Here is a 13,277-nt window from a genome sequence, read left to right as displayed (position 1 = left end):
TGAGGTTGTGATGAACTAAGTTTCTGTTTGAATTTGTCGTATATTTTGTATTCTGAGTCCATCAAATATTTTAGCTCGCCCGCTTGCGATGGGTTTAAACGAGTCACATAACTAAATATGCCTTGGTTAAAAGTTCGTGACATCCGCTGATATTCCCTAAATGATATTCCACAATTTTCCAGTCCCAATTTTCAATGTGACAAGGGTCTTCCTGTTAAATTTTGTTCAAGCAGGAAGAGTGTTCGCTACCATCAGACAAATCAAAGATAAAGGGGAAGAGGAGGCAGTTTGGTTTGTTCATAAAATCACGCTGAAAAGTCAACACCGTTTTCGACGGTATGCTGTTTATAAAAGCTTTGTTCAACACGCTGAAAAAAAAAATTATACATGTATCTGAAGATTGATAAACACGATAACCTTTCTTTGAGCTTGAAAATTTGTCCATGGACATTCGCTGTTCCCCGAAGTATGCATTTTTCTCCGAAAAGGCTTCTCGTTGCGAAGAGATGTCCGTCCGAGCAAATATATTTTATTCGCTTGTTTTCTCTTCTGGTGCCTAAAGAACTGCAGGGTCCAGTTGCTCGAAGGCCGATTGGCGCTAACCCAGGGTTAAATTTTAATCCAGGTTTCTATATTTCTCTGTTCAAAAGCCGTTTTGGGATAATTTTCCCAATTCTTTTGAGAGCGTTCAATCATCAAATTGTAGACAAATGGAATTAAACTGAATTTTCTTGTAAAGCTTTCAGCTCTGAAGTCAAATTACACGCTAACCCTGGGTTATCTTGACCCACCTTTGAAAAGCTCGGCCCTGAGCGAGTAAGGATGGTTTGTACCTGCATTCATTGCGTTCAGCGGATGTCTTAAAGGTCAAAGAAGAAGAAGATTAAGGACTCCAACAGCGTGACTGTGGTGACAGCCCAGCGCCGGTCATCTGCAAATGGAGCATAGTGAATAGTGCAAGCTACTCCAGACTATCCCGGTCCTCGGGCTCGTTTTAATTCTCTTTTAAATGTAGTTTACATAATTCCCGTTTCCACATAAACACGTCGAGAAACATTGAAGAGACAGCAGCAGCGAACATTATCCGACGAATCTAGGCAACGCCGGGTGGTGTATGGTTTGACCATAGGAAGTACGAGTACTGAACAAAATGGTAAGTCGAAGAGGAAACAAATGGCAGTTAGATGTTCCTATGAAATCTTCCAGCTGCGTGACATAAGAAGTAAACATGACAAATATTCCTCGTGCAGCAATTTTGGAGACAAGATTATCAATTTTGTGGCGGAAGTATCAAATTTAGCGGGAGCTGATTGATTTCGATCATCTCGTATGTTTTACAGAACGTTTTCCTTCATTGTGTAAGCATAATTACAGTAAATGTTTATGGATCAATGGAAGTGTATTACGAGATAGGTTTTTCTTTAAGTAATAATTTGATTAATTGGATGGGCGACCAGTCCAAACATAGTTCGAACTTTAAACCGACACTGGGACACTGTCATTGTAGCTGGGTAACCGTGGGTGCAGCTAGCATATCTTTACCTTTAATTTGGCTATTTTACGATTAACTTAAAATTTCACGTAAATACAGTAAAATCTCGAGGTAATCGTTGAAAAAAAGAGCTTTATATAGTTCTGCTGACTTAAATTCTTAAATGTATCGTGAATTTTGATAAATCACATGCCAAGACAGTCTAATGTGCAAGTTATAAATGAACACCAAGTAGAACTTTAATCGCCTTCATTCAAAAATTATTCGCAAATGCAGTAGGGAAGTTGATCGTTTGTTTCCAATTCCTTAGTTTCTTTGAAAACTCCATAAGAAATATGAACACTACGTCAAAGTTGGAAAAATATACTAAGAGACAGTGATCGGATAGTTCTCGGAAAAGCTCATTCGGCTAATTTCCGTGAATGCAGGGCGAACGTCACACGATGACCCAGACCCAGGAAAAGCATTAAATTGTGCTTGTTGAGACGGGAGCTTTTCTAAAATAAATTATTAGACAAAATCATTACAATGTGTTATGACAGTGCGCGTTAGCACTAGAGCGGTGGTTTTCCTTTTAGATAACTGATTATTTCGTGACATAGTAACTGTATAAATCCATGTATGATAATTTGGTTTTATCAACTGCCACCATAATATTAAATTCAGCTGTCGATTTCGACAGATCTCCGTTCTCTCTGGCACTCAATGATAATCGCTGGAGTGCCTTCCACGGTAGCTGCATGATCAAGCCTAATCGAGAGCGGTAGACTCTGGCATTTTGAGTAGACGTAAACAACACCGTAGAAAGATTCCAAAGGTGAAGTTTCGAATGTCAGCCAATGATTCTCTCTGACGAAGGTTTATCTTTCACTGCAGATGATCATACCAATCAGTGTAAGAACGCGTAAATCTTATTCTCTTGCGTTTTCCAGGCGTGTTCTATGTTATCCGAGGCCAAGAAGGAAATCAAAAGAAAACAAGCGGAGCTGTACAAATATTACGAGAGTACGGAGGATTGTTTAAACTTTATGGATGACAAGGTTCGTGCCCTTTTGGAACAGGACATCGGAGATCTCAAAACCAAAATCGCTTTCCACAAACGGAATCTAAAGAAGGAAGAATACACTGTGCTCGTGGCAGGTTTGTGATCGATAGACAAAATACCAAATTGTCAATGGTTTCCTGTTTATACTTCCTCTGTTGTTAATTTTACCTTACAATATTACTTGCTCCAGTCATTTACCGGAAGTTTATTGACCGGAAGATTATACCTAACCTAGGTTATTGGTAATTTGTTTTAATTTTCAATTTTCACTTTACGACTGGATTGGAAACTGAACTCATCGCTAAAATTCGCTACAAGAGGGCTCAACAGGGTTTACCGTTATAAAGAATTGGCTCACGTTCTCACCACTTCAACTCGTTTAATTAGAACATTGTGAACTCACAAACGACTTACAAGCGGCCATGGGGAGGAAAACCAGAGAGAGACGAAAACAAGTTGGCGCGCACGTGTAAATACTGAAATCTGATTGGACGCTAAGACAATGCAATATCGTCACAACCGTCATCCCTAAAACGGCCACAAAAATAGCCGTTAGGCGTAAAAATTTACCAATTTTAATCGTCAGTCGTAAAAAAATTAAGCGTAAAATATTTTTCTTTCAATCACAAAAGAAGGAAGTAATTCGTTAGCCGTAAAATGGCCAAAATATTTAACCGTCAGCCTTGAAAGTCATCGCCCCCCATTGAGACCCTCCCACAAGTCCACCTGTAAATATCTACTGACACATGTTTGCGACAAATTCAATTTGAATCAGCAAGCAAGCAATCAGAAATCAAAAGACATTCAAATTAAGGAACGAAGAGAGATTAATGCCAGTTCATAAAATGAGCAACTGCGCACCTTACCCCACCCCTAACCAACATTACTGAACCTTAACTTGCTATTAGTGGACTGTTGTTGGGTTAGGGAAAGGTGGGTGAGCAGTTGCTTAGCTACTGAAATGCATAAGGAAGGATCCGGGGAAGAATCTACGAGGTTTAGCCTTCAACTTAGAACATTATTTTGCTTCGACTCATCATAAAAACTAAAAAATCTCCAGCAGAGTAATCAGACCGAATCGAACCGGTTCGTAATACGAATCAGCTTGACTAAAGTTATGCCATTCTTCCATTAATAGCCTAAGTGTGAGGTAGGAAATGTCTTAGACTCGAATGGTTACGGGACTTAGTATTTTGTGTCTGTTTGTAGGTGAGAGATGTTTGGAAAAGAGAAACTTACTAAATCTGATCATCGAAGAAGAACTTTTTCCTCCTTTCGTAGTCAGCACCTCGTCCACTATCCTCGAACTAAAATATGGAACTGCACCCAGGCTTGTAGCGCACAAACATTCTGGAGCAGAAGTTGTCTCGGTAACTCTCTTAGAGAGTGAGTCACTTGAGACTCTGCAACGAAGCTGTTTGCAACAGCTCCTCTCCACTATTTTCGGAGATGTCGGTGAAGAGAGTTCGAGGGATCTACTTTACGACAAGATCGAACTACTTTTGCCCCAACTGAAGGTTGGTGATATGAAGGAACTTTAATAGTCCTTTTTACATTTGTGGGCTTGGTGTCCAAGCCTTTGAACAGGAGTGAGGCTTAGGGTGACCTTGTTATGATAGAGATGTTGCTGCTTTTCAAATGCAAATTACTTTGTTATCATGCTAACTAGATACAGGTCTCTATCACAACAGGGTCACCCTTAGCCTCACTCCTTTTCAAAGGCTTGGCCACCAAACCCACAACTGTAAAAGGGACTATTGTGTTCCGACCCTAAAGTTTTTCCAAGTCACATAATTATGTAGTGCCCAGTCTAAGCCATAGCATGCCTGTGAAAATAACCGTCGGGGGGGAGAGGTTTATCGGAGCTTGGGTGCTTATTCGAGGAAATACGGGTAGACTAGGTAGTAGACGTTCGATGGTGGTTTTGGAGCTCGAATAATTACAAGAGTGGTACTTCTCTGCACCTCTCTGCGATCGGTCTTGCCTTGAAGAGGGGAAGAACTGCGAAACCGGATCATTGCTGCATTTATTCATCACTCCCTTCTTCGATTCCTCCATCCATCCAGCCATTTTTTTTCTATCTATGTAATCCCCAAAAGTTGACGAGGAAGCTTCAAATGCATACAGACACGTCGTCGACGTTGTTTCTTTAATTCCCTTTGTGTCGAGCCTTTAAATGAAAAAATATTTGGGATTGACATCGATTGACTAGATATCGTTTATGTGTTTATTCTGATATTATCTTTTTCAGGAAGGGGTTGTTATAGTTGACATCGTGGGCACTTATGAATCCCCCTCCATAAATGACAAGGCAAAGGCATACCTTTTGGAGGCCTCCGCATTCATCTGCATCATCGATGGTATAAATGGCGAGGGAATACATCGAGACAAGGTAATTTGTACGGTCTATTAGCAGAAATAAAAGCCTTTAATATTAAAAAAGTAAAAAACAAACAAAACAAAAAAACCAGGTGAAATCTCACATGTAGTCGAACTTCCCCGTAGTGTCCACCTTGAGGGAAGCGGAAAGTATGTTTATTTTTTGTTAAAAGGTTTAGCTGTTTTAAGGAAGTGAGGATGGTGAAAAGCTTATAAAATTATTTTCTGCACCGTGCATGTAGTTTTTGCGCGATATCCTGGAGTTGTGCAACGCGGTAACTTGGGTCATGTGACCCAGGAGGCATGTGTGCGGTTGTGTGATCAAATCTGCAAGGCGACTTTGGGCCTCAGTGGACGTTTAGAAATATTATAGTGCATTACACTGATTCTCAGTTGGTGATTTAATGGTTGTTGTCGAGAAGATACTTTCGACCGCTTGGTCGCACCTCAATGGCTGTTGACAATTAGGAGAGGTGGTCACGGTCATTGTAAAGAGTTCAAAATAAGAGTGACTGAGTGGACCGTCCTCCAGGACAAAAGGGTGTCCATCATATGAAGGTGTCCATTGCTTAAGGTTCATCTGAAGTAACAACTCATGTTTCTTTTTACTGTCTGTAATTAGGTAGAAAAATACGTGGAGCACACCGAACAGGTCATTGTATTTCTGGACCAACAAATGAAATCGTTGCCAACTTGTCCTCTTCTGGTTTTAAGTAAATGGGATCAAGTACTGCCACACGAGGCTGATAAGATTAAGAGTTGCATCGTCAAGCATCTCACAGAGCGCTGGCCCAGTGAGGACCCAAAGTCACAAATCGTTTGCATTTCATCAAGTAGTAACAGCAACGCCCAGATCCCTAGAGAAGCTTCTGATGATGTTACGTCCGCTTCACTGATGAATGATATTTCTTCCATGGTTTTGAAAAGCATTGAAATAAACTTAGAGAAGCAATGGAGGTAAGTTGTATTAGACTGTTAAAATCTGAACAACAAGATTGACTTAAGGCTTTTCCGAATGTTCATTTGGGGTCCAAACCCAACAAGCCTTTCGAAATTTCCGCCCACTCCTAATACTAATCCGATTGTAGAATTTGCTGTTGAAGAAATTGCAGGAAAAAAGGCTTTAGTAAAATTTATCCTTCCATGAGGTTCGAACCTGTATTTCTGTCGCTACAAACTGAGTAACGAAGCCACCTGTTAAGGCGAGGTAAATTTTAATGGATTTCCCGTCCCCTGTTGATGTAAATAGTAAAGCAAATAATATCTCGGACGAAATGATCCTGTCAGTTGGACTGCAGTTGAACAAATTGCTGTACATCTGGGAGAATCATTTCGAGTTGGTTTTTTGTTAATTGATCCACGGGTCAAAAGATGATTCACGCAATTAATTTGTAGTTGCAGGCTCTGTTGAATTTCTGCTGTTCTTGCTAACATGCAATGTACTCTTTTTCAGATGGCTTTACCACCTTCTTTCACGTCTGGTCTATCGCACTAAAGCAGAATTATTAAAGGTGAAGAAGGCTGTGACTGAAATGGATCGTCTTAACGAAAGTCAGCAGTGTGCAGTAGACAAAGAGCTGCAGGAGTGTCTAAATAACACGACAGTCAAAGATGTGGCTGCCCGGGAATTGTCCAAACTTCTTAACTCACCAGAACTTCTACAATACTTTACTTCGTGGTCATTAGACAATGTTCCAGACGTCGGGGGTGATTGGGCGGTGACAGAGGTAAACATTCAAACTGCATTAGCGAAACGACTTCAGGAGAAGATCGAGGAATGGGAGAAACAAACCCATGTTTTCTCAGAATCTCGCACTTTACTGACACAGAACTTGCTCCAGTATTTCAGCTGCGTCGAGAAAAAGAGTAAAGTTGTGCAGAGCTCCCCTAAAGCAGATAGTGGAGCCAACTCATCATCAAGTGGTCCACAGACTTCAAGAAGTTTCAGTTTAAGCGTGACAGAAACAGCGGTTATAGGAGTCACAAGTCCCATTTGGGCTCCCGTCGCCATCGTTGCTCTTCTAGTCAGTGCTCCGGTAATTGGAACAATGGCCGCCAAAGAAAAGCTAGATAATCGGAGTAAAACAAAAGAGTACAAGAAAGACAAATGTAAATTCATGGAAAAAGTCTCTCAAGAATATCTCACAAAGATGGCTGACAGACAACAAGTCATTTCCCTCGTTGAAGAACAGTTAAAAAGTGATAAACTCTTGCTTCAGCAAAAACGATTACTGCAAGATGCTAAAGATTCATACTTGAAAACTTCAGATTTAAGAAGGGGGATGGCTGACTTTGGCATCAAAGAAGTAAGTACCATGGACATCAGTTGTGAGGATTTGGAATGGAAAGACGACCGAGAATCGTCTCTTGGAAATGGTGCTTTTGCTACCGTTTATCGAGGAACCTTAAAGCTGCAAGAGGAAGGGAAGTCCGTGGACGTGGCACTGAAAGTATGGAAAAAGGCACTGAGTAGTGGCACTGCAGTAACCTTCCTTTCCGAAACAGATACGCTAAGGTTAGTTTCAATTCGTATGTTGTGTAATGAAATTCTTGTTATTTTGTTCCAGTTCATGCAGTTTTGCAATTGCTGTTTTGTTCACTGTTATCTTTGGTTCAATTTTAAAATCTAATAGCCTCTACTAAACACGCACTTGTTACTAACCCAGGTCGCTGAAACCTCACCCGAAATGTTAGCGACAGGGACGGCAAAGTTTCTTTTCAACTGGGAAGGCTTGAAAACGAGGGCTAGGGGCGCGAGTTTGTTGAGAATCTGGGCTATCCTCCCCCCATAATTTTGAAATCTCTTCCTCCTTAAGTTCCCGGTAGCGAACTCACTCAAGTTGTTGACGAACTCTGCTCACCCAAATTGTTAGCGAACATACCTGAGTTGCAAGGAACTCATCCAGGTAAACAAACAAACCTTGGATGATAACGAACCAACGAACTCGCCTGAAAACCAAATTAAGTTGCTAACCAACTAACCGTGCTAGGTTGTCAACGAATTCACTTATTCTATAAGCAACCTGTGAGCAACCTAATATGTTATTGTACCAACCTGAGTTATGGGTGAACTCACCAAACTTGAGTTGTTAGCCTGCGAACCTAATCTGGAAGCGATTAAAGCTTACATGAATTGTTAGCGTACTAAAATAAGTTGTTCGCGAATTAACTCAGGACTTCAGCGAAACAGCTTGAGACGTTACTAAACTACTATAGGACTTCAGCGAACTAAGCTACTGTAGGTCTGTTCCCTATCTTTTGGCTGATTAATTCCCTGGGGCCTGGTAGGTGGATTTGCTCCTCAACGCCAGACCCTTAATCTGTATCGTCTATTGTCGGTTGGTTTCTTAAAGTCTAGCTGACAGAGCTGAATAATGAAATGCTACTTCAGCGGGTATGCGGTCAACAACGCGGGCTCAAGTGTCCTAGGTCTAAAATTTAGCGAAATTAGCGGAAAATGATGAGGGCTGACCTTTAAAACCGTGGAACTCTATTTTCGTCGAAGGCACTTTCCTATTTCCAAAGATTTAAAGGAGAGAATTGATTTTTGAAAATTTTTAGGGGGTGTACCAAATTTTTGGAGGTTGTTCTGTAAATGAAAAGCGGCAAGGAAAACGACACCTCAAAGCAACAGAATAGGAAATCAACCATGCGAACGACTCAAATCCGTGTTTCCGCAGCAAAATCTAGCGCATGCGTATACGTTATTCAACTCTGTCAGTCTAGCTTTGGTTGGTTCCCTAACGTTCTATGTTTGATCGCCTACGTCTTAGATTGACACTTTAATGGCTCAGATTGGTTCGCTGATCTCTGTGTCGGGGTTGTGGGTGTCATTTAAAATGACTCGGTTAATTTACATTTACTTTCGTTCAAAAGGAGCTAGACAAACTGAATGTCTTAAGAGTAGTGATGCCGACCGCAACCCATGTCCGTATCTACAAAATGTTTTTGTCATCTAATAAATACCAGATTGAAAAGGTTCTGCGTTCCTCTCGGCGTGAACATGGGACAGTGGCAGGCGCGAATAGAAAGCAAGTAATAAGAATTTCTATGCAGCTATATTTTATACCAGAGCACGAAGAGTTATCTTCAGTTTCAGTTGGTTATAATGTTGGGGGTTTTACCACTCGCTTGACTTTTAACAAGAAGTACCAAGAATCTTCTCTTTTTATTCTCCTTTCCTACTACAACGTTTCAGATCTTTTCTTCTTCTACTGCTGCTGCTGCTGCTACTGCCATTTTTCTTCTACTTTTAGCAAGGAGTGCCCACGTATTAAATACAAAAATCACAGACATGTTTGGGTTAGCTGACCGTGGGAGTTTCCACAGTTGACTTGTTATTTTGCAAAGGGGGAAATTGGGTAGCTCGCTCCGAAGTACTTGGCGAGCACCAGGAACCGATTAAGCGCCAATGATTTAGCTGCGCGCGAGAATCACGCACACAAACAGGATCTTCAGTGTGGGTAAAAGTCAAAGTCAGTTTTATCAACCCAAACATGACCACCTATGAAACTAATTATTCTCAACCATAACAAGCGATTAAAATGTCTAGCACGGTAAAAAGGAAATCCGCGAACTGAGCCAAGTTCAAGCACACACTAAAAATTAAAGATCAAAACTATAAATCTACCAAAATAACACGTACGCGCAAAAGGCAAGGCTCAACAAAACAAAAAGCTTAACTGAAAAAGTCTCAAAATAACAACTTCTAATTTTACCTCACAACATTCCTCCCCGCCTAAATTAGGCATCGTCCTCAATGCAGACGGTAGGAAAAGCTGTGTTTGGAACGGATACAAAGTCGATAATTAAGTATTCTTCGGTCGAGTAGTGTGCACACGAAATGACTTCAAGAATCCTCAATAATATCTTTCAATTGATGCCTAAGTCGTTCAATCGACCATTAATTGACTGTTTTAAAAAATCATCCACACTAGAGGCTGACATCAGATATTGGTTAAATGAAAATGTTTTCAAACTCTTGTGACGCGCGAATAGTAAGGCTACGAGCGAAGAAAAGGTAACGAGAAGTTTTCAGAGCGAACAACCCTTCGCAGAATTGGTTTTCTGCGAAAAAATTGCAGTAGTCACGCGGAAAAGCGACGCGAAAGACGTCACTCAAGAACCGTTCATGGACCATGAAATAATGACAAATTTGGATAAACTCGGGGACGTTATCTAACTCCCAGTCTAACGATCGACTGAAACCCAAAAATAACCCGAAAAAGAAATTAGTGGGTTGCCATGAGAAAAGGCGGTTAATTCGAAAAACTGGTGTTGCTCGCCCTGAACAATAGGCGTCATATTCACATTTAAATGAGGCAAACAGACCACTAACTGACGCTAAATACGTAGCTGAGGCGTCGTTCAGAATTGTAGAGAAATTAAGTAAGGTTAGTGTTATTACGTAATGCATCATCGGAAGTTCAGTTCAGTTCCTTGAATAGTTCGTCTTGGATAACTTGTATTCCTTGTCCACTTTGGGGTCATATGCTGTGCGAGCTTCCTTGGAGGCTTTCTTCGGACGATTTGTCCTCTTGTGCTCAGAACGATGAGTGCAGGTTTTATATTGGTGACTCTTTGCAACGGCTGTTGGCAAGGTAGGTGGGCTAGCAGGCGTGGAATGTCGCACGGATATTCTGGAGATGCACCGGCAAAGAATACAGAAGACAATGAAATTGACCACTGATAGACCAAGTGCAACGAAAACAATATACTCGATGTAAGTGGTTTGAGTAGTCTCCTCTATCTGATCAATCAAACTGTCTGCCTTCTGCAAAGCGCCACTAAGCTGGCTATCATAAAGTTGAAACAACTCGTCAAAGTTGTTAATCGCCGCACGATTAACCTTGATGGGTGGTGGTATAGAGGATGACTTGTGATGTAACCTTAGTGTGGGAAAATTACCTGAGCTTGGATCCCATGGAACATATGAAAGTGTGTCCGTTGAGAAAAGTGATAGTGACACCATTAGTCTCTGGGGACAGGTGCCCAAACTAGTCTCCATTCCAACAAAACATATGTTGCAAGGGAAGCTATAGATGGCCAACGGAGAAATGTTAAGCTTGCCATTGTTCAAAGCCAAAGTTCCAGAAGTGTGGAAATAAAATATCTACCTCCAAGGTGAACTAACGGATGGACATGGTCGCACTTCGAAGTAGGATGGTGATTTCGTGGGAAGGAAAGTTTCAGGTCTGGATTCCAAGCAAAACCCAACCATTGCAAGCTAGAAACTGACTTTAATACATTCTTAGGTCATAAGAAACCTACTTCACTTTCAAAACACCTATCTAATCCATCTAAAGAGACTACCTGCCTCGAATTTGGACAATTAATTAAAGCAAGGTTTGTGTGTTGGACAGGCCCTGAAAAACATTTACTCGAAATATCAAACTTAAGTGGAGTCAAGTGTTGTACGACGCAGAAACTATCCTTATCCGAAATTTCTGGTGCAATTTCCGCAAATATCCGCAATTTCTGGTGCTAACCAGAATGATAGCATGAGAGCTTTCTCAATCTAATTTGCGCAACATACTTTTTTTGACAGCCGTGTCATTTGTAGAGGTAGTGAACTGTCGAGACTGGGACGACCAGAAAACAACTGTTTAGAGCTCAATTTCTCACTGTATCTTTTTTAGGAAGCTTGATCATCCCTTCATTGTGAAGTTGTACGGCGCAACACTTCTTAAAGAAAAGGGTGAATCAAGACCAATACTTGTCATGGAACTCTGTAAGAAGAACTTGATGAAGCACATTTTTGGAAGTCGGAACCGTGTACCTGGCTTTTCTACAACAACTTCTGCCGCTGCAAAAAACGTGATCGGATGGGCAAAAGACATCGCTAATGCTCTGGAATTTATGCATAGTAAGGGAATTATTCACAGAGATCTCAAACTGGAAAACACATTGGTAAGTATGAGTTAATCAGATGCGTGCACAGTGATAGAGGTCAAGGGTTCTATCGTCCTCGTACAACGGGACAAATGGAAATAGCCTCTGTCGAACAAATGCTGCCATATTCTTGATATTTATCCATGTTGATGTTGAGTAGGTGGGTGAATGGTTAAATGGATCGATGCATTCACATTACGATGGACTCTCTATCTGAGTCCTACAGTCCTACACCATGAAAGAGAGGCTAGTCTCCTGTCACAATAACTTCTTTTATAGTTTGATAGGCAAATCGTCTTTGTATGGACATCCATCAAGTTCTCTGGGTAATTTGTAACCTGAAGATGATCATCATGTCGCTCAAACAATACAACACCAATATTTGACAGCAAGGAAAGAGTAGTAAGAGGAGGTTACTGATATTGTATATATTGTTTGTTTTACTTGTTAGTTGTCGCATGATGACGTTGTCAAGGTAGCCGATGTCGGCCTATCGAAAGAGGAAGACATGATCACATGTACTCAAATGGGAACTCCTCACTACATGGCTCCAGAGGTGGCCTCCTTCAGACACTACGACCGCAAAGCGGATATATATAGCTTTGGTGTCATGCTATGGGAGATGTGGTATGGTAAGAGAGCCTTTGAAGGCATTCATGCAGACGAGCTACATGAACGAGTGGTTCTAGGTATAAGACCGGAGCATGTTCAAGACAGGACGGAGCCTCCAAATGAATGGCAAGGTCTGATGCAGCGTTGCTGGGATGGAAGACCAGACTGTCGACCGCACTCCACAGCATGTCACGAGGAGTTAACCAGACTCTACGAAGAAGCAAATAAGCCAGTATTAGCACATCAATAAGCCCACCCTCTCAACTAACCCTCCTTCTCTAATATACCAACTGTACTGAATTTTTTTTTTTATGTGAAATGTCGTCTCTAGTAAATTTTTGAAAATTTAATTTCACTCAGTAATTTTTGTGAGACAGGGTTACATTGCAAAAAATACTTGTATTTGAAGGCCTCCATCAAAATCCATTTTAAAATAATATTGTATAGGTTTTTTACACAAAGAAATGAATACTGTAAATTTTCTTCGGTAAGAAATGAAGTCGGAATTAAAAAAAAAATTACCGGTACATTGTCCCCCAGTGTTTGTTTAAATAAGCCCCATTCCTCCCATCCTCCTCTCTATTAGCCTCCAATAAATATACATACATACATATATCTTATGAACCAAGCGCAAGGGCCGTACTGGGAGAATATCGGCCCGAGGTCTTGATAGTACGGACCGAGCGCAGCGAGGTCCGTACAAAAAAGACCGAGGGCCGATATTCTTCCAGTACGGTCCCGAGCAGGCTTGGTTAATAAGAGATTTATTATACGACTGAAGTTCAAAGGGACACAAGTGCGGTATCATTCGGGACCATTCGGGACAGTGCCCGGTCCAATACTGAGAGAATATTGACC

General features: G+C 41.1%; 1 protein-coding gene across 2 annotated transcripts; it reads left to right on the top strand.

The window, feature by feature from the left end:
- Positions 1 to 863: 863 nt before the first annotated feature.
- Positions 864 to 12,803, top strand: LOC111335534 (uncharacterized). Of its 2 annotated transcripts, none has more exons than XM_022941451.2 (8): positions 864 to 1,153; positions 2,425 to 2,632; positions 3,747 to 4,054; positions 4,789 to 4,929; positions 5,539 to 5,873; positions 6,370 to 7,431; positions 11,555 to 11,825; positions 12,259 to 12,803. In XM_022941451.2, the coding sequence occupies exons 1-8, from the start codon at positions 1,151 to 1,153 to the stop codon at positions 12,667 to 12,669; spliced, it is 2,739 nt and encodes a 912-aa protein (XP_022797186.2). In that variant the 5' UTR covers positions 864 to 1,150; the 3' UTR covers positions 12,670 to 12,803. The 2 variants fall into 2 exon arrangements, with proteins under 2 accessions (XP_022797186.2, XP_022797196.2); XM_022941461.2 differs by lacking the exon at positions 864 to 1,153 and adding an exon at positions 1,843 to 2,309.
- The last annotated feature ends 474 nt before the right edge of the window (positions 12,804 to 13,277 follow it).

This window comes from Stylophora pistillata, chromosome 7, assembly GCF_964205215.1.
Source record: "Stylophora pistillata chromosome 7, jaStyPist1.2, whole genome shotgun sequence".
NCBI classification, from domain to species: domain Eukaryota; kingdom Metazoa; phylum Cnidaria; class Anthozoa; order Scleractinia; family Pocilloporidae; genus Stylophora; species Stylophora pistillata.
Note: the sequence above shows the minus strand (reverse complement) of the source record. Positions and strands in the feature narration are given on the sequence as shown.

What these genes read in the sequence shown, in the direction of transcription:
- LOC111335534 (XM_022941451.2), top strand. An exon ending in TACTTTTGCCCCAACTGAAG is followed by an intron (nt 4,055 to 4,788) that starts GTTGGTGATATG and finishes TATCTTTTTCAG; the next exon opens with GAAGGGGTTGTTATAGTTGA. An exon ending in TCCGAAACAGATACGCTAAG is followed by an intron (nt 7,432 to 11,554) that starts GTTAGTTTCAAT and finishes TATCTTTTTTAG; the next exon opens with GAAGCTTGATCATCCCTTCA.